The following is a 21,432-nucleotide window of genomic DNA, read 5'->3' as shown; positions in this document are numbered from 1 at the left end:
ATTGTTTTACTTTCGAAAGGGCAAAAATGCAGTACGAGCTCAGAAGAAATTGTGTGAAGTTTACGGTGAGAACTGCCTTACCGAACGCCAACGCCAGCGTTGGTTTTCTCGCTTTCGTTCCGGAAATTTTAACGTCCAAGATGCACCACACACACCCTGGACGTCCAATCACCATTGATAACGATAAAATAAAGACCTTAATCGAAGCTAATCGGCGTATGACAACTCGAGAGATGGCAGAAAAGTTCAACATATCGAATAAACCAACCGTTTCTCTGCATTTAAAAAAGCTCGGGTACGTTAGCAAATTGGATGTTTGGGTTCCTCACGAATCGAAGGAAATTCACCTCACCCAACGCGTTAACATGTGCGATTCTTTGCTGAATCGTAACCAAAACGACCCACTTCTGAAAAGAGTCATAACGGGTGATGAAAAATGGATTGTCTACGATAACGTAGTCCGAAAACGATCACGGACCAAACAAGATAAACCTGCGCAATCGACGTCCAAAGCCGACATTCATCAAAAGAAGATTTTGCTATCTGTGTGGTGGGACTACAAGGGCATTCTTCATTTTGAACTGCTTCCGAGAAACCGAACTATTGATTCGAATGTTTACTGTCGTCAGCTATCGAAATTGAACGAAGAAATCAAAAGAAAACGTCCTGAACTCGCCAATCGCAAAGGGGCACTGGTCCATCACGATAACGCTGGACCCCATACGTCTTTAATAACGCGTCAGAAATTATTGGAACTAAATTGGGAACTGATACCTCATCCACCATGTAGCCCTGACTTGGCGCCATCAGATTATTATTTGTTTCGTTCTCTTCAAAATCATTTCAGTGGTAAAAATTTCGATTCTGATCAAGCCGTTAAAAATGTATTGAATCAATTTTTTACTTCTAAAAATCAAGGCTTTTTCGAACGCGGAATTTTCCAACTTGCCGAAAGATGGCGAAAGGTCATCCACCAAGATGGCCACCACATCATTCATTAATATAAGTATATTCACTTTGAAAAAACATAAAAAAATACGACATTAATTATCGAACAACCCAATATCTCGAGCGAGAAAAACATTTGAGTGGGGTTCGCCTCGTAAGTCTCATTAACTTCAGCTCAGAATAGGTCTTAATCATCATCGACCGTCAAACTACGTATCCACAGGCCGTGGGAGGCTTTCTGGCGGAAGTAGAGAACGTGGAGTTTCAGTCCCCATTTTCTTCCATTGGTCGGTGCAGCTGCCATGCCAGTGATACTATCTGATTGCACGTTTTTTCGCTTAACTTTTCCAGGTGAGCTTGCTGTCCAAGGCCACTCCCCAAACCACTTCGACCCCCCAGATTCAGAAGCAGGGGTTTTCCATGCAGTTTTGCCTGTTTATACCCAGGGTTGGTCTTTATTCCAGGACCAGATTCTCGAATGCGGAGACCAGGACTTTCCCGAAGAATGACGTTTAGGATAATGTGTATTTGCTGCTGTCTGCACTGGAGCCGGCCTGTGTTGGTTCCAATCGTTCCGGCGCTACACCCCGAGAGCTTTTTTCCACCTCTCAACTTCGAGAATCTTGTTTTAACCACTCTGCAATGAGTTGCCCTGCAACTAATTCGCACGGCAAAGCGAAATTTTGTTAAAACTAATTTTGCAATTTTGTATAGTCAGAACATTTCCTAATATGTATAACGTTACATGAGCTCGTTTTAGTTAATTTCAAAGTTTCTACTTTGCTTGCGCAACTAAACGAACTAATTAAAAACAAAACGTTCCTCCGCTCGGGCAATTTTATTTCGCATTCTTCCTCATAAACGAAAAATTTAAATCTATATCCCAACACAAACAAAATCGGTAATTGAAAATTCGCCAAGGGAAACAACAATTATCGACTCCATAATTTGTTAAACTTCTTCAATTTCCGGCGAACAGGAGCCGGTTTAAATTAGTTCGCTTAGGAGCATCTTTTTTACCGGTTCTACACATCCAAATGAACGAATAGATCGAATTAAGTGAGCGCTCTCGCACAGGTTCGTCACTAGCTCACAAAAAAAGTTAGTAGCATCAATAACGTTGCTTATCTCCAAAAAAAATCCATTTAAGGCCTTATTAATCAAATGCCCCGTCAAGCAAATGCAAATGCCCTTAATGGGCGCCGATCTACCATAAGACCTTTGTTGAATTAAGAGTTCATCTCACGGAATGTTGATATAAATTTCAGGGGACAAGGTAATACACAATTCGCGTGACGTGTGTTCCCTTGTTCCCACTTCTGGCAAAGTTTCTTCTGACGGAATATGGATTGCCACCACTTTCGTCACTGTTAATATTACAGTTATTAAAGCGACCTGAAGGGAAAATGAAGGGCCTGAAGGGAAAATTAAGGGCGATAGGTGGAACGTACATTGGCGGAAAAATGGTCTGCGTATGAGCAACAAAGTTCGTTTCAAATCTGAAATATTATGAGAATATTTGCGAACAAATGAGAATATCGAAACAATTGGTTATTGTAATTTAATAAATTAATCTCAATAAAAATTTGCTACACGCGTTAAATATGACAATTTATTTAAATAAAACAGTTAATGCGTCATTAATAAGAAAAAAGTATGCGTACATAAATTGTTTTTATTATTTTCGATCGAATAAGCCGCAGAGAAGAGTTGAAACAAGTTGATTATTTGCATTCAGTACTTGTTGCCTGGATTTACCAGAAGTTTCCAAAATGAGCCTTAAGAATAAGCAAATTGCAATCGAATTCGGAGAAGTTATGGTAAAGCTATGGAAAGAGGGAAAAATATTAAGGCAAGTGGGTAAAATTGTTGGCAAAAGACCTTCGTCGGTACAAAGGGTAATTCGAAATTACAAAGAAAGATGAAATCTACAGTATTGGCCAAAATACTTGGAGCTTTTTTGAAGTTCGCATAAATTAAAAAGTAGGTGAATATCGTCAAGTTTTTTCGATGTAGTTTTATTCTGAGTAAATATACATTTCAACCATAACAAAATTTTAAAAAATGCTTCCTACAAAACTTTATTTAGTTTATAGCAAAGAAATTAATAATAGCTGGACGCAATTGTTGGAACCTAGTCAACTTAATAGAAAGTCTCAATGTCCAAAATTAAAACAAAAACATCCTTAGTATTTGGTGCAATATCCCTCGAGTTTAACCACTTCAACCATTCTTCTAGCCATTGATTCTATTAGTTCTCCAATTAATCGCCAATCAACTTGATGCCAGACTTGTGTGAGCCTTTCAAAGCGTTCGTGTCCATTTCTAATGGGTTCCCTTGTTCGAAACATACAATCACCGAGCTCCCATAAATTCTCTATTAGGATTAAATCAGGACTTTGGGCAGGCCACTTTATGATATAAACTTGTTCTCGTTCTAATCACTCTTTCACTTGTTTTGAATAGTGTTTCGGATCATTGTCGTGTTGGAAAATAAAGTTAACTGGCATTGATTTAAATGAATAGGGCTCCGGCAAATTTCTCAATATATCTCGATACATGAATCTGCCCGTTTTTCCAATGATACACTAAATGGGACTCATATCGTACCAAGGAAAGCATCCCCACACTAACATACTTCCACCATCATGCTTAAAGATGGGTTTAATATGTTTTTTATTTAGTCTTTCATCCTTTGGACGCCTTACGTGTACTATACCGTCACTAGAAATAATGGGTTGTATTTGAATTCATCACTAAGAAGAACTTTTTTCCAATTTTGTACTGTCCAGTGAATATTATTGAGTGCAAATTGTAACCGTGTCTTAATGTTCTGCAGTAACAGTGTTTTTTTTTGCTAGACGGTAAGCTCTTAGATCATCTTCTAACAGCCTTCTTCTGGTGGTTCTTGATGAAATTTCCGAATATCCATTTATCTGTATTTTTTGCAGCATCTTTGATGATGACAGAAACGGATCACTTTTGGCAATGTTGATCATTTGTTTTATCCATTCGTCTAACAATCTTTTTAGGCTTGCCTGTACTTTTTCCAGGGATAAAATGGTCGTACACTCTAACACTTTTAATATCTTTTTACAATATTCCTTGATTATAAAACTGAGTAACTCTGCTTCTCAAATAAAGTGAATATGATTTGTCTTTTGCCATTTTCGAAGAATGGGAAGTAACAGGAATTTAAAAGGAAATGGTCAAAAAAACAATAAATAAACGTAAAAACAGCTTTTAAATCACAAAAAATAAGTTCCAAGTATTTTGTCCAATATGAAAAATTGTTTATTATTTTTTTCTATACAAGAGTGCAAACAACAAAATGTAAATACTATCTACAGGGTGTCCCATTTAAAGCTATGGTTGAAGATTACTCAAGAACTGTACCTTGTATGAAAAAAAAATTCCAAACAAAAGTCGTCCAATAAAGAAGGGGACATATGAAGATAGTGATTTTTGGCCAAAACGTCATTTTAAGATCATTTCAAGAATTTTTTTTTCAAATGGCAATCTCGTATTTTTTTTACAGATCTTTGTAAATTTTCAAAAAATGAACATCTTTTATTTGAACAATTTTTTTATTGCCGATTTTGGGTTGAATCACTCCTTTAAATGGGACACCTTGTATAGATCCGACAATATTAAGATATTCCTGCTTTACTGCCTTTGTTTTTATTAGTTCAGGGGTATCTATTGGGTTGTTCGATAATTAATGTCGTATTTTTTTATGTTTTTTCAAAGTGAATATACTTATATTAATGAATGATGTGGTGGCCATCTTGGTGGATGACCTTTCGCCATCTTTCGGCAAGTTGGAAAATTCCGCGTTCGAAAAAGCCTTGATTTTTAGAAGTAAAAAATTGATTCAATACATTTTTAACGGCTTGATCAGAATCGAAATTTTTACCACTGAAATGATTTTGAAGAGAACGAAACAAATAATAATCTGATGGCGCCAAGTCAGGGCTACATGGTGGATGAGGTATCAGTTCCCAATTTAGTTCCAATAATTTCTGACGCGTTATTAAAGACGTATGGGGTCCAGCGTTATCGTGATGGACCAGTGCCCCTTTGCGATTGGCGAGTTCAGGACGTTTTCTTTTGATTTCTTCGTTCAATTTCGATAGCTGACGACAGTAAACATTCGAATCAATAGTTCGGTTTCTCGGAAGCAGTTCAAAATGAAGAATGCCCTTGTAGTCCCACCACACAGATAGCAAAATCTTCTTTTGATGAATGTCGGCTTTGGACGTCGATTGCGCAGGTTTATCTTGTTTGGTCCGTGATCGTTTTCGGACTACGTTATCGTAGACAATCCATTTTTCATCACCCGTTATGACTCTTTTCAGAAGTGGGTCGTTTTGGTTACGATTCAGCAAAGAATCGCACATGTTAACGCGTTGGGTGAGGTGAATTTCCTTCGATTCGTGAGGAACCCAAACATCCAATTTGCTAACGTACCCGAGCTTTTTTAAATGCAGAGAAACGGTTGGTTTATTCGATATGTTGAACTTTTCTGCCATCTCTCGAGTTGTCATACGCCGATTAGCTTCGATTAAGGTCTTTATTTTATCGTTATCAATGGTGATTGGACGTCCAGGGTGTGTGTGGTGCATCTTGGACGTTAAAATTTCCGGAACGAAAGCGAGAAAACCAACGCTGGCGTTGGCGTTCGGTAAGGCAGTTCTCACCGTAAACTTCACACAATTTCTTCTGAGCTCGTACTGCATTTTTGCCCTTTCGAAAGTAAAACAATAAAATGTGTCGATAATGCTCACTTTGATTGTCCATCTTCAACTTAAATTTTAAACGACTTCTTGTTTACTGATCACGTTCAATTTTCGATCGAAAAGAGTCTAAAACATAACCTTTAAAAAGGCATGTAATAATATAAGCGACCAGATCACTATTACTCGATATGTATAGATTAAACCATCTACATGTATGAGAATAAAACGACATTCATTATCGAACAACCCAATATATAAAAGCGCAATATTTTAAATTTCAAGTATTGTGGCTAATACTGAATGAGTAAAAGCAGGATCTGGCCGTCTCAGATTGTTAGATCAGAGAGTAGAGCGGTATCTGTTAAGGACTCTTAAAGATCCTAAAGTTAGTACTCTTAAACTGGTTGCAACGATTGAACAACGATTTCGTAAAACCATTTTTTCCAAAACTGTTCAGAATTTGTTAAAAAACCATGGATATAGAGGGTGTGTTGCTCGAAGCAAGCCTTTTGTATCTAAAATGAATCAAACGAAGGGGTTGCTGTTTACGAAAATTTATGTTAGAAAGCCTTTGGCGTTTTGGGATCGAGTTATCTGGACTGACAAAAGTAAATTTAACATTTGGGGTTCAGATGGAAGGCGAATTGTGTGGAGAAAACCCAATACCAAAATGAATCCAAAGCGTTTAATACCCACTGTAAAGCCCGGTGGTGGACATTTCACGGTGTGTGTGTGTGTGGGGGAGGGGGGGGGGGGGGTCACACCAATAAGTGGAGCGGGAGTATTGAAATTTATTGACTCTAAGATGGATCGTTTTGTGTTTTTGGACGTTTTAAAGAGAAAATTAAGACCTTCAGCCGAATAGTAGAAGTTAGTGGAACAATATATTTATCAAGAAAATAATGATCCAAATATACCGCAGGTATTGTTAAGGAATGTTTGCTGTATAATACTCCTAGACAATTGCATGCCCCACCTCAATCGCCAGACCTTAATCCCATCGAGCATTTCTGGGAGTTATCGGACCGAAGGATTCGAAAACATCAAATAACTTCAAACGTTGTGCTTAAAGAGAAATTGCAAGAAGAACGATCAAAAATTTCTCAAGAGGAAACGGCTAAATTAGGCCACTCAATACGAAATAGGTCAAAGGAAATCATCAAATTAAAAGGAGGTCCAGCCCGTTGCTAAAATTGTTAATTTCATTCGAATTGTTAATGTACGCAAACTTCTTTTCTGTTGCTAAATTCACTTTTATTTAAATACTGTTAATAAACTCGATACTGGTTCAGTTATCACTCAATATTATTACAATTATCAATCGGCTCAATCGAAAGTAATACAGTTGTGCACAAAAGTACGGAATATTTTAAATCCATCATAGTTTTATATTAAAATAGTTGATTATTAAAAAATAAGCATATTGTATGAAAACCCTAGTGCATATTTAACAATATTATATGCGAAAACAAAAAAGTTCATTTCAACAAACATATAAAAAACAAAAACAATAAATTGCGCTGGACAAAAGAATGAAATACTTCGTAAAATCCATTATAATAAATACAAAACTTTAAATAAACTAATTTGTTTTGGCATATCCTTTCGAATCGATAACAATATGTTATCGACGGTGCATAGAATCAATTAAATTTTCACAAATGGCCATAGGGACCTTCACCAATTCTTCCTGCAGGACTTTCCACAACTCATCCCGATTGGACACATTCCTGTCTCGAATTTTTCATTTCAAGGGTTCCCGGAGATGTTCAATCGTATCGAGATCCAGAGACTGAGACGACCACTCTAATGCAGGAGTGTTGTTGTCATTCAGCCAATTTTTTATTAATCAGGATGAATGTTTAAGGTCGTCGTCCTGCTGAAAGGGCCAAAGTAAAGGCGTATCTTCGTCAGCATATGGTTCTCAAGGATGACTGTATTGAAACCGATCTACGACTCCCTCAATTTTGACCAATGGTCCAACGCCGGACGGAGAAAAACATCCCCATGCCATTATGCTGCCACCACCATGTTTCACTGATGGTTTTTGATAGTTGGGACCAAACCTAAGCCCCACAGGTCGACGAACATAAATTTTCTCGTCAGAATTAAAAATTTTAACTTTAGTTTCAGCACTGAAAAGAAGAGTACTCCACTTCGGAGGTGACCAAAACAAATGTTCCTGGTCAAATTTAGTTCTGGCTCTTCTGTTCATCTTCGAAATTCAGGGCTTCTTCACTGCAATCCTCCCTCCTAATCCCATTTCGCACAACCGACGACGTAGAGTGCGATCGCTTATGTTGATGTCACTGTTGTTAGTGATTTCTTGCTTTATAATCCTGGAGGACTTGCCGGGATCTGCAGATAAGATTTTTTTAATCTATCGATGGGTGGTGACATTTGGTTTTCTCGGGCGTCCAGGTTTCAGGCCATCTTTTACATCCTCATAAGTGCCAAATTTTCTTAAAGCTTTGAAGATGCTCCTTTGGCTGATTTTTAATGTCTTTGCAACGTCTTGTTTGGATTGTTACCGCCACGTGGCACTTGGACTATTGAATTCCAAAAATCTTCCGAAAAACGCTTTTTTTGCGTATTTCACGTAAAATGCACCGCTCAATCGGGCTGAATAACTAATAGTGGCCCCATCAACTACAACGCTACGTGGCATTCCATACTTTTGTTCAGCAAATAAATTGTTTTTAACAACAGCTTTTTTAAAAACAACATTCCTAAGCCGAATATTGGTACGGTGAATTTAGGACCATGCCTTTACCTTGTCAACAAACTTCGAGGACCGGAACAAAAATGATCACCGAAAAAATGCTGTTCCAGAAAATATTCCATACTTTTGTCCACAACTGTATATGCTCAGGTTAAATTTTGCTCGTTACCTTATATTCCCATAGCTTGTAAGAGTTATTTGTAAGGGTAAGTTATTGTAAAGCGATATTTGTAGGTTGTACATAGACTTTTTCCCGCCACTGTATGCCGGCTGATTTCTTTCGAGAATTATTATTCTCACTTAAGCGAAGTCTGTAACGCGTGATTTGTCATTTCAGGGGCGGCCGTCAGGATGGCGGAGTCGGAATGTGAAATATGGCCAGATTTAATCAAAGGCACGAGGCACTGTGACTGCGGAGGGTCCTATTTTTGTTTCACTCTGTTCGAAATCAGGAAACGGCGAAAAAGAAGACAAATATCGGACGTGTAATAATAGCCGGGGCTGAGCAAGCAGCTGCCATATCGAATTGCTGAAATCGCGCCGCACTGAATAAATAGTAGCGGAACGTGTGCCCATATGGCTCATAAGATAGTTCGCCTGATTTCGTTACCATCGGGTGAAAAGCCATTGGGTTTCGTTAGGGTGGACAGGTATTTTCCGAACTGAGGTTCGTCCAGGCGGAAGAAGTAATTCTAGACTGGATGCACTTCCAGAATATGCATGTAGGTGATGCGTCCCTCGCCGAAACAGAGAGCGTAATGGCAGCAAGGCACACGCCACACACTACAGACTTCCGCGACCGTCGCGATTGTTTATAATTTCTTTACTTATTAATTAAACAAAATATCAATCTTGCGCATTCACCTTCACTACCGGGTGTTACAACTTTATTGCGACCGCTAAAAAATTTGAACCTATTCTTAGGGCATCACTGTCTTCACCGTTTTAATCAGAGTCACTATTGTTTAATTTATTTTTCTTTTGCTAAACCATTACTAATTTTTCATAAAAAATATTATATGCCCAACACGATAGCTGGGTACCAGTTGCCCGTAGGTTCAAGCTTAACACTGTTAAGATACACTTTATCGGTGATGTCAGAATTTGTTGAATATTTAAACGAGTTTCTACTGTTAATATTTGACGTTCTAATTGTTTTTTTCTTCCAACCGACTCGTTAAAGCTCTGAACTCTCCCAGACCAGCGTTGGTGTTTCGTCATCGCTAACTAAATTTGTTTTTACACAGGGCGTCTCAAGAAAACGAGCGAAGCCATAACTGAGTTGTTTATTCACGGATTTTGGCGAACTCAGAGCCAAAAAAATCATTTTTTCGGCCCACCAAACAACGTCAAAGTTTGTTTAAAACTCAACTTCCGCTTCTTTGTGTCAACTTTAGAATTTCAAATAGGACTTAATATTTTTTTAATATTTTTTGATAGAAAATAGTTTTCTGAATTTTATGATGTTTGACCAGTTAATGTTAAGACAATTTTTAATTGGAAAAATTTAAAAATTTGGACGATATGAGTTACGTAGCCATCTGTACCCTAAATTTGGACATTGTGACTTCTACACCATGAGTTATACAATACGAGCTACACCACCATTTCTGATGTTACGGAACCGTCGGCGTTATTCTATAATCATCTGCATTTCATTCCATCTCATCCTGTTGCACCATCTTGTGCAAAGACGCTTGGCGTCTTGAACAACTGGCGTCCACGTGATACCCAGCGAGAAGGGACCAAGCCACCCTTATCTACTGGAATCGCATCATTCCTTCTTATAATTTTCTCTGGGCAGTATTGCTGCAAGGGTGATTGATACAAATCAGTTTTTTAGTGGAATAAAAATCATTGGCGATAATCGTCAAGTATCAATTTCGATAAATGCGTTGTCAAATGCAGAAGAAAAATTCTATTTGTAATATTCGAGCCAATGTGTTGGTAGTCAAAGGAATAGAATTTTCCAGTTTAAAATTGTTTTAAGATGTCATATGTCGTCAGATACATAAAATGATTATCTACAGAATGAATTTGCACTAATCACCCTTGCAACATAACTGCTCACAGAAAATTATGAGAACGAATGATGTCATTCGAATAATTAAGGGCGGCTCTTTCTCGTCCCTTCATGCTAGGTATCATATAAGCGTCACGTGTCCATGACGTCAGGCGTCTTCGTAGAATATAATACCATAGGATGAGACGATATGAAATGCAGATGATCCTAGAATGACGCAGATGACCTCACGACGTTACAAATGGTTACATAATTCACATTGTTCAAACTTTTTAATTAAATATTGTTTTAACATTAAATTTTCATGCATAATTAAATTTGGAAAAATATGGAGTTCTATTTGAAATTGTAAAATTAGCACTTGAAGCAAAAGAAGTTGAACACAAAAGAAATTAACTTCGACGTTACTTAGTAGTCTGAAAAGTATAATTTTATTTCGTTTTTAGTTCATCAAAATCTGTTCATAAATAACTGAGTTTTAGCTTTGCCCGTTTTCTTTTTGGACACACAGTATTTATTGCCGTTGTATTTGCCATGGGAAAATATGCACTTCCAAAAATAGGTGTAAACCTATAACGTAGCTAGTATACGTCGTTTTTATCATGCACGATCTCCTTTTTATTGTAATGTAAATAGCCTGGATATTGCTTGGGGTATATAGGCCTTGGAAATTAGTTTCGTACCTACTGCCCGTATGGGCATTAATTTTGAATCAGGAGGATAAAGGGAAGACTCCGTTGTTTAACCATCGGGATATTGGCACTTTTGGCCCACCCCCTTGTGGAAAGTCTGAACTTCTGAATTGATTTTGAACGGCCACTACAACCAGGGTCGGAGATTCCTAATCAGAGTTAGTTGTTTTAAGGATATTCCAGGTCTGTAAATATGAAACCGGAATCCTTTAATAAGAAGTATAACTTAGCTGCGCAATAATTATAAAAAATATTTTGTTCGAAATATTTCCCATCGTAACATATACATTTTCCCATCTCTCTGGCAACTTGTGGATGCCACGCCAAAAGAACTGTCGTTCTTTTGAGGCAAACCGTTCATCGAGCCATTTTTGAACTGTTTCGTAAGAGGTGAAGTGCCGTTCTGCAAGAGCGTGCCCCATCGATGCAAATAAGCGATAATCGGATGGTGCTAAGTCGGGTGAGTAAGCCTCATGCGATAATACGTCCCAATCGTTTCCTTCACCAGTTTTGCAGTGAGTGATGGTGCATTATCATGAAGCAATATCACCTTGTGTTGCCGTTCTCGATATTCTGGTCGTCTTTCACGCAAAGCTCGATGCAAGTCCATCATTTGTTGTCGGTAACGTTCAGTATTAACTGTTTCTTCAGGTTTTAGCAGCTCATAACAAATTACGCCTTTTTGATCCCACCGAACACGGAGCATTGTTCTCCGTCCATATCGATTTGGTCTTGCTGACGATGCTGATGGTTCGCCTGGAGTTACCCATGACTTTTTACGTTTGGGATTCTCAAAATAGATCCATTTTTCGTCACCAGTCACAATTCGATGAAGAAACGACTTTCTGTTATACCTGGTAAGCAACAATTGGCAAGTGGTTTTTCGGTTTTCTTGCTGTCTTTCATCGAGTTCATGTGGAACCCATTTTCCTATCTTCTGAATTTTTCCCGTAGCTTTCAAACGAACGGAAATGGCTTCTCGTGTCACATTTGATTGGTTCGCTAATTGTTGTTGCGTTTGAGTATCGTCCTCATCTAACAAAGCTTGCAACTCACGGTCTTCAAACTTTTTCGGTGGTTTTCCACGCTCTTCGTTATTGACGTCGAAATTGCCACTTTTGAATTTTTTAAACCACTCACAGCACTGTGATTTTCCAAGGGCATGTTCACCGTAAGCTTCAACAAGCATGCGATGTGAATCTGCAGCCGTTTTTCTTCAAGTGGTAACAGAAAATCAATGCTGTCCGCAAATGGTAATTTGTAGGCACAAAATTCGACATACTCAGAGCTATTGCAAACTGTACTGCAGTGTTGAACCTGTATTGTTATGAATTGAAAATCGTTCTCAGGTGTAAATAGGAGATGTAGTACCCTAATAACACGATAAGGTAGTACCTATATTGACCACCAGGGATATTTGGAGGCAAATTCCGGTTTCATATTTACAGACCTGGTACAAGGTGACGAAAAATGCTCGGCTGTCGTCGCCTGTGAAAGAATGGTCAATGTGGACATTTCGGTGAATAACCGTAATCATTGTTCATCATAAAATTTAATGTTGCATTTTTTCACGTAACGTGTTCTCCATTCAAGACACTTTTTCGCTCCCTCCTTATGTGGTGCTACGATGACGTTCTTGCTATTTGTGTGTAGTTTGGCCATTTCCAGTGGCTCTATCTATCGTTCCCTCTTCTTCCACAAAGACAGAGCGTACCTATCGAATTTCCTTAAATCATGCCGTATAAATTTGTCCCAAAAAACAAGAAAAGCATTAATGCCGTGATGTGAAACGGTCGAACGTACGCCATACATGCAGGTTTCCAACGTCCAACGAGCGGTTTCGATGATTAATGTCGCCAGCTCCGCGTTCGAGTTGTTTTGCGTATATTTATCAAGTTTCTCATATGTGAAGCTCGGTAAAACAAAATTACGAAAAAGCCGAATTATTAGTGCAGCTGCGAATTTAAAACAATTTAAATAGAGTGCTGCTGCTAAGATTGCAAAAACCGTTACTTCAACACGGACGAACTCGTTTCGCATTTCGGATCTCTTCACCGTGGTGAAACTTAAGAAAACAGGAGGTTCTTTGTCCGAATAACGAATCCATAATTTACTTAAACGATCTTCAGCAGTTTCCAATAAATTCTCGAACGCAGCAAATAATACTTCTCGATTCATTTTGTAATTGAAATGGATCGTTTTGGTGTTGTTAAACTTTAACGGCCATCCTCGATTTATTCACTGCAGGCCATTAATTAAGCGAAATGTTAGTGGGTTATTATGAGTGTGTTATCAGCTACGGAGGTTTAGGAAGGGGAATGTTTGACAAAAAGTAACCGAGAGAGGACATAAAAGCGAGACCAGAAGCTCTATAAAGAGAACATAAACAACGTAATAACGTAGACACAAAGTGACATTATGGCCCATAATTTGTTACGTTTTGGTGATTTATGATGCATTACAGATAAGATAATGCATTTTCCGGATTTAGATGCGGAAACTCGCCGTGAGCCCAACTATTGACGCAATCGTCCGTCCCTCAACCTGAAATTTGACGAAAAGTTTTACGCGGACCTATTATTTATTTATCCGTGACCGGTTCTCGCCGCCACTGTAAGTGCACTCTCTAAATGTTGCACTATTTAAAAGCTCTGCAAAGTGAGGCCTTTTATGATTTATCCGAGCTTTTTATGGCCATGGCGGCTCACTCCTCAGGAATAATAAAACAATGCCATTAATCATGCAACACATTTCTGTAAAATAGATAAACTTGCCGAAACAGCTGGACGCATGGACTTTTTTCATTTCAAATGCGGCTACGCCTTTTCCAGCTCAATCTGGATTTGGCCTGTCCCGAGCAATCGGTCACAACAGCTCCAAACTAATATTTGCCACAGAACAGTAACTTGTCACCTTTAGATAACATTAACCCTCCCGGAATTCGGACAAGGAGGCTTTATTGTCCTGCATTATCGTTAGCCGGGCAAACATCAAACTATTGTCGAGTTGGCAGACACTAAAACACCCCCGGTCGGAGCTTTTGTCTGCGATATTCCGACCCCAAACCCCTACCCGAAAATCGGCCTTAGCAGCTTTGGATTTGAATCAGTTTTTTTTCCCCCGTTGATTTATTGATTCATTTGGCGTGCAGTAGAAAAAAGATGTCTAAATTAAGAAGTATTATTGAGTAGTGCCCTTCGAAATCGTTATTGATTGAAAGCAAACAGAATAGCTTATTTGAATATAAACACAAAATGCAACATAAACATGATCTGTGTATTTCCCTTCGCACGGGAATAAACTACACGGAACGAATAACCGCTGAGCAAGGGATATCATATTTGCATGGGTTCATTTACCTCGGAGTGTGTGTTAATATTTACGAAATGAGATTAAATTTATAAAACTTCCGTGAGGAAGTTTGGAAGTAGGCACTCCACATGCAGGAAAGGTCAGGACATCAGCCCCGGCACGGCGGAGGGTTTTCGTCAAATCGACCCTAATGTTTTTTTTTTGTTTTCTTTTTTTTTTAATCTTTATGCAAGCCTAGAACAAAGCGGTCATAAGAGCAAGTACCTATTTTTAAATGCCCTGGACCTAATTATACACTTCGCATCCTTGCCAGTGGAACTATATCTAGGCCTCCGGCTTTGGTCTCACTTTAAATTCCCAACCAAATCCCGTGCAGATAAACATTTTTGTGACCGAATATTTCAATTTGTAAATCATTACCACAATCAAACAGTCAATATACTCCATAAAATCCTATCAGCATGATTAATATTCCGGATGAAAGTCTCGTTCGTTTGTTGCAGTGCAACCATTGTGAAATACGAATATTAATCATTCCCGGTTTTTAATCGCGAACAACTTTTCGAGTGTCATTATTTAAGGTAGAGACCATAAGGTCGATTATTTCTTTTCTGGGGTGTGAAGTATTTCGGACTTCATTTTTCACGTCGTAATGACCATTGTAATGGTCGACTCCAAGAACTTGATTGTGCGGATGACACACATACATACATGATTCAAACAATACAGTACTCGGAAATCAATAGGCGGTATCAGTTGTTTACGGTTTGATCAGGAAAGCTAAGAACGGAGATAAAAAATGGTGATAGTTCACAGACTGATAGGCCGTAACAATCGGCATTACGGGGCTTGTAATATAAATATTTCATAACATCACCGTTTTTTAGATAGCTAGTTTTTCGGCTTTCGTTAAAATTTATTTGGGTCTATTAGTTGTGACCAGTGGCGGCACACATTTCGTAACGCCCAGCAACGTCCCAAAAAGTCGCGTGGAAAATTGTGTAAACCTTGGTCGATATTGCCGACGCCACTGGCATTTGCGAGGCCAAATATCTCATAACGAATAATTTTATTAGCGTTTAACTCAAAAAGAAATTGCCCACGTCCCTGGAATAGTTCACTAGCAAAAGAGTATATAAGAGCACTTTACATAGTTGCAAAAAGTTACAATTGATGGTCTCAGGAGCGGCACCAACCAACCAATCATTTTCGTTACGTTTTTCGGTTAAAATAGCGAAGTTTTTCCGGTTTTGGACCCGAAAAAGATTTCATATTTCCATTGAGAATACTGACGCCACTGAGGCTCATCAGGTCAAACGTACTCGGAGAGATCTCGACTCATAGTTTTAATATCAGCATTCATTATTTTTGTTAACATTTAACGGTTAACTGATCAAATAAAAAATTCTAGTTTTTGAAAACCGAAAACCATTATCGATGTATATACCAAATTTGTGTTGCAATTTTAATGGTTCATTTGAAATGTGTGAACAGGCATTTCAATCTAAATTTATCAGTTAAAATTTTTATTGGTTTGTTCGTCCTCTTTCATTGGGAATACATATTAATCGACGTTATTAAAAACATAAAACAGACTCAAAATTGAATGAAATATATCGTAAAACGAGTATCTGTTCATTTCCAGTTTCTGACGAATTGGCGAAGGCGCGTCGCATGAAACTTGCAAAGTCCACAGCCTTACACCACATACACCGGAAAATGCCCAAATTGACATTTCCCCGACATGTGACAACGGCTTTACGTATACATAGGTAAGTTTCAATGAAATTGATAAGTTCCTAAATCATTTTTTGCGCCGTGCATACTAATTCTGGCAAGTAGGTGAATACTAATAATTACTGATAAAAGCTAACGATGTGTTGCCTTATACATGTCGCAATCGATAGAAAATATTACCTAATTTGAAAAAATCTACCACCGATTTCTAAGTACTTCTGACTGAATTAAGAATTAAGGTTGGCGCCTCTAGTGGTTCCATATCTATTACAGAGTCTGTTTGTGCTTTTGATTATTCCCAATAACGATAAACCTTCAGTCGTCACATTATCTCAAGTCGGTTTTACTGCCACTCCTGGTTACAAGTACCTCATAAATGACACGTTTACTATGGGCATAATCTTCGGGGAAAATCTCGAACCATAAATTTCCCGGTGATATTACTTAACTGTTCGATATCTTGCATTTGCATTTACACCGTTCATACATTGTTTGAAGTGTTCGTCATTTATAATTCCGTATCGAGCTACCACAACAGGCACGTTAAGCAACCTTGGTCGAGATTGACGTGTTTCATTCCCCAAGACTTGCTTTGCCTTTAGGTGATTAGGTTCGTTTACCTTGGATTGGACCTTGGTTTGGTATCGATTCCAAGACTGTTCGGGTTTAATGAGAAAAACTATGTTTTGTTATGCAAAAAAAAATGATAAGAATGTGGCACAGAACTGGAATGACTGCATGAAAAATACTCGTTCAGTTATTGATCTGAGGTTCGCTTTATAAAGCACGAATATGTGTGTGTATAGTGTTTGTTTTGATATTAGCGGTAAATTGTCCTACAGATAAAACAAGCAGGTATTCCTATAGACTTCATAACAAGGTAATCTCTGCAAATGATTTAATGCTTAATAGGATAGAGGGGCTTTGGATTTGTCGATTTAAGTCGTTCCAGGCGGACCAAACCCTTTTTCTGATTTTCTTAAATTTTCAGGAGCTTTTCTAGGCCGCAAAAATTTCAATGTACCCCTTCGGCCTCTTGAACAATGACCAAAAACTTTTTCGATTATATCCCCGATTTCGGTTTTCCTGATTAAAATGTGTCATTGTTGTTTAGGATATAGTAATTCCCATAATGGTACCATCGTCAAACTCGACAAATTGCAGGGAATTCTTTGATACAAAAATTAGTTGACCTACATATCAGCTCAGTTATAAAGTGGTTGTAAATTGTAGTTATTGAAGGAGTCTCTCTGGACAGGAAACTACTGTAACTTTTTAACGAGATACGTGGAAAACGTGGTGTCAGTCCCGTATGTTTAGTTTGGAAACAGGCTATATCTTTATGAGGCAAGGTCTTACACAAGTGACAAGCCATCAGGGTCAAGCCGGTATGGAACGTTGAGAATACCCTATTAACTATCTGGGTTATGTTTATTCTGCGCATATGGATATTATTTGCCAGGAAGCGGTTTCGCTCGTTAAATGCTGTGTCCACTTTTCGGGTATTTTAGCACGGCAGTGAAGATAGTGCGACCCGCCCAGTGCAGTAAAGGTCCCCAAAATACCAGCGCTTAAAATCGGAAACGGAGTAAAAAATTGAGTATTGGGAAAATTCGATGTTTGTGAGAAGCTGTTTATCGCCCCGATCGATAGAAATGGATTTTCTCGTTTGAGGTTTCAGTTTAGTTCGAAGCTCTGTCGGTTTGAAACTCCTTCAAAAATGGGGAAATTAGTATTAAAGTTAGTCAACATCTCGGGAACTAAATGAGATAGAACAATCGCTTCGGTGTGGGCGGGTAGAGGTGATGGATTAATTTAATTTGCTCTTAGTTTTCTTAACAATTCAACGTTTAGAATTCGGGAAAAATTAGAGATCCTTTTATTTTCCATTATTTCGTGCTAATGTTGAACTCTAAAGGCGTTTTAAATTGAATTTTTGTTGTCTACACCGTTTTCCTTTGTGCTTCTTTATCTATCTGTATATACTAGCTGTGAGCCTTTTCACTATCACGTCTTTCTACATTGGTTCTCTTTTGCTTCTTCATTGCATTCTTTATCCAAATGACTCTTAGTACTTCTTTTCTCTTCATTTCCCCAAAGTTTCGTCCCTTCTAAGGTGTTTTCAATTATGTTATGAAATGTGGCTAGGGAATGTGCTCTAAGGGAAGTGACAACAATGTTTAATCTAACATAGTGTAGTGTGCAGTAGGTTGCCTGCTCCTGGCTGTCAGACTGACAATAAGTCCAAGAAAATGGCAGCACTGCTGCTTATGTTTTGTGTGGCACTCCCCGTGTTTGAGATAATTCGAGGCGGTGAAAAGAGGCGTCAATGCAGAGATCTTAGTGGTTTCAAAAGGGGAAATCCAAAACCACCCCTTTTTGACAGTTCTATCTCAAGGGGTCGCTCGGAGGACATTTTTGAAAGTCCCAAAATGGAGGCCCGTGGTGACATTTTGAAGACTGTCTTGTCTACAAGTTCCAACTAAATCAACAGAATTGATCTTGAAATCACGAATGCCGGATAGTGCTTGAGGTGCGAAATGATGTGGTCGTTTTTATCGCCATTTCAATAGCCTTGAAAATACGTTAGCGATCATCTAAGACCTCTCAAGTAAACGGTTTTTAAGTACCAAAATACAACCATTAATACCAATCTGAGAGTGTAACAATGCCAAATGCATTAGCATAATTCACATCAAGAGTCGAAGATTTAGAAATTTTCTTAGAATTCGTTGAGCCGCAAGGTCATCTCTGCTAATGGATTTGCACAAGTAAAGCCTCAAAGGTCTATGCTAATTTTGAACTTTGAAAGCAAAATGTCTTTATTTTTGGTTTCGCCGAAGATTGATGTGACACTCCTCGTCAGCCATCTCCTGGATCTCTTTAGTACGAAACTTCGAAATAAAATTTTGCGGCTACAACGTTATCATCCGCTCTTTTGCCAGCGAATTTATGCCATTAGCTGCCCATATAAATCATGTACCGAGGCACTATCGTGATTGCTCGCATTTAACTTGCTTTATTATCAGTTGCCTGATCACGTTAAATCCACAAAACCGGCGGATTTAGGACGTCCAATTTAAAATTAAGATTAGGCCGGTCGGAAGGTTCGAAATTGAACCGATTGGGACGTGCGGAGCTGTTTCTGATAATGGAAAAAAAGTTATCAATTACCTTTTGGGATTTGCACATGACGGCCAAGCTTTGGACGTCGTGACTGGTATGTCTCGAGTCCATGAGACACACGGCACACACACTCAGTTTGCATACCAAACAGTACATGTTGATCGTTTCTTCCGGGTGTTCCGGGCATTTTCCGTCTTTCGATTTACTCGTGCTAGTTCCTCCGCGTTTCGGCTCGCTAAGTACGTGTTTGGCCAGGGGCCCTCTGGAAGGGTGGCAGGACTCCCTACAAGAGTCACAGTAGAGTACCTCGCATTGTTCGCACATGATCGTGGCCTCTCTGGCCGGCTCCTGCTCGCACATCTGACATCTCAAGCTGAGGTTTCTGAGCTCGCCGTACCGGTCGACGATGTTGTGCATAACTCGGTACTTTGGCAGGTTGTGGGCACCGTTATCGTCAAAGTACACCAGTTTGTGGCAGAGGGGACACGCGAGGGACAACGCGCTGGGGAATAGCACTCCGTTGGGGGTGCCAACGTAGGAGTTAGGCCTGGAGGTGCAGACCACTCCGCTGTCCGTTTCGCTCAGAATGGACAACTTGTCCGACTCCTGGTAGTCGCCGGAAGAGCCGGAGGCGACGCTTTCGGCATTCTCGGACACATTGTTCGAGTTCGCGGTGGCGGTTGTGTGATTGGCGGGTTGCTGCAGATTAAGGGCGCAATGCAGGCAAATCCCGTGGAAGCACGGCAGCAAGACCGGATTGTTATAAAACTGTTTACAGGCGAAGCAACGGAGCTCCTCTTCCATCGTAGAAGCGGCGAAAACACAGACTGAAAAGCGCGCTCGGCGCTCGTTTGAAAATGCGGAGCGACTGGCGCCGGGTTTATGATCGGAAACGGACGACAATACGCGATGCCGATGAACGTTTCATAGGGGTTGCTCGCACCGGTCTCCCTTGTTTGGGTCGGGTGCCATCCCATTTGTGTGTGTTCTTACCTGGGACAGAGGCGGCACCGGCATCAGGCCGAACAACGAAACGTTAATAACAGACTATAGCCATAAGAGGGCGATAAAAGAATAATAACGTTCGCTCTTTTATAATTTTCGGGAGTAACGCCTAACGCAGCGAAAATGGTCGAATTCCACGCTCTTCTCACCAAAAACCAACCGAGAAAAACGTTCATCTTTTACTGACGACTCGGCCTAATGCATTTATTAGCATTCCGGTGACAAATCCCTCCCCGTCTTCACAGCCTACATCGATGGACTAGTCGGGTTAGTAAACATATGTGACCACCGTGAAGCCCCGACTTAAACCCATCAGATTTTTGGTTTTCGTTAGGTTTAGCAACGTTCAAGCAAATCTATGTAAAGGATACTTCTCTGTAACCACAACAAAATGGCTTTCGAAATGGTGAAGTGGCGCTCTAACAGCAATTTAATCTAATGTCGAGAATCACCCGACGAAGTCTTCGTTACCCACAGATCGCTTTTGAAAAAGGTTTGCTTTAGCGCAAAACTTTTAAGGGCGAATCTTGCATTTTGGTTTCGTAATTCCCAACTGGCTCAGCCGTCAGTGTCCCAATTTCACAATCAATCTATCCGACCTGCATTAATCGTCCCGTCCCCCTCATTATCGTCCATTGTTTTACGTACCACGAGTGCAATTCAATTTCCCCCGGTAATGAAACAAATTGCAGCTCACCTTGTGAAAAATGGATTTCACTAGTGCAGCTTGATAACGCATTTGTTAACCGCCTCGTTCGTTGCCAGAAAAATAGTCGTTTTCATCATTGCAGGTTCTATTGTTTGCGACGATAAGGCGGTCAGTTTAATAAGAGTAATGTATTGTTGGCTCTATTTTTAGTAGGAAAAATGTGTATTTGTCGGGAATTGAGTTGGATGATACAATGGTGTTTACAAGTACCTGTTTTTATGCTTGCGCGTTGTCGGTCCACATTATTTTAATCTGGGTTTATTAAAAATACAACTTGATTTTGGCATATTAATATATGTAATACGCACCTGCAGACGCAGTTATTAGGACAGCTGAAACGTCCAAAACATAATTAGGTTTAAGACGAATTAAAAATCTATTTCAGGAACTTCGCTGTCGATGTTAATGAAAGAATTATG

At 39.2% G+C, this 21,432-nt stretch overlaps 1 protein-coding gene and 1 long non-coding RNA gene across 3 annotated transcripts in view; one reads left to right on the top strand and one right to left on the bottom strand.

Annotated features, from left to right (window-relative positions):
* The window catches only part of Trim9 (E3 ubiquitin-protein ligase Trim9), a 68,732-nt gene extending 48,407 nt beyond the window's left edge, over window positions 1-20,325 (bottom strand). The window contains exon 1 of one of the 2 annotated variants that reach the window (XM_066291602.1): window positions 19,348-20,325. In XM_066291602.1, coding sequence (XP_066147699.1) covers window positions 19,348-20,103 — 756 coding nt within the window. In that variant the 5' untranslated portion in view covers window positions 20,104-20,325. The remainder of the gene's footprint in view (window positions 1-19,347) is intronic. The other variant, XM_066291603.1, reaches the window with a different exon arrangement.
* The window catches only part of LOC136344292 (uncharacterized), a 122,861-nt gene that overhangs the window by 45,438 nt on the left and 55,991 nt on the right, over window positions 1-21,432 (top strand). The window contains exon 3 of the long non-coding RNA XR_010732938.1: window positions 16,082-16,208. This is a non-coding gene — a long non-coding RNA (uncharacterized lncRNA). The remainder of the gene's footprint in view (window positions 1-16,081; window positions 16,209-21,432) is intronic.

Source organism: Euwallacea fornicatus, chromosome 16 (assembly GCF_040115645.1).
Source record: "Euwallacea fornicatus isolate EFF26 chromosome 16, ASM4011564v1, whole genome shotgun sequence".
NCBI classification, from domain to species: domain Eukaryota; kingdom Metazoa; phylum Arthropoda; class Insecta; order Coleoptera; family Curculionidae; genus Euwallacea; species Euwallacea fornicatus.
This window is presented reverse-complemented; position numbering and strand designations above follow the sequence as displayed.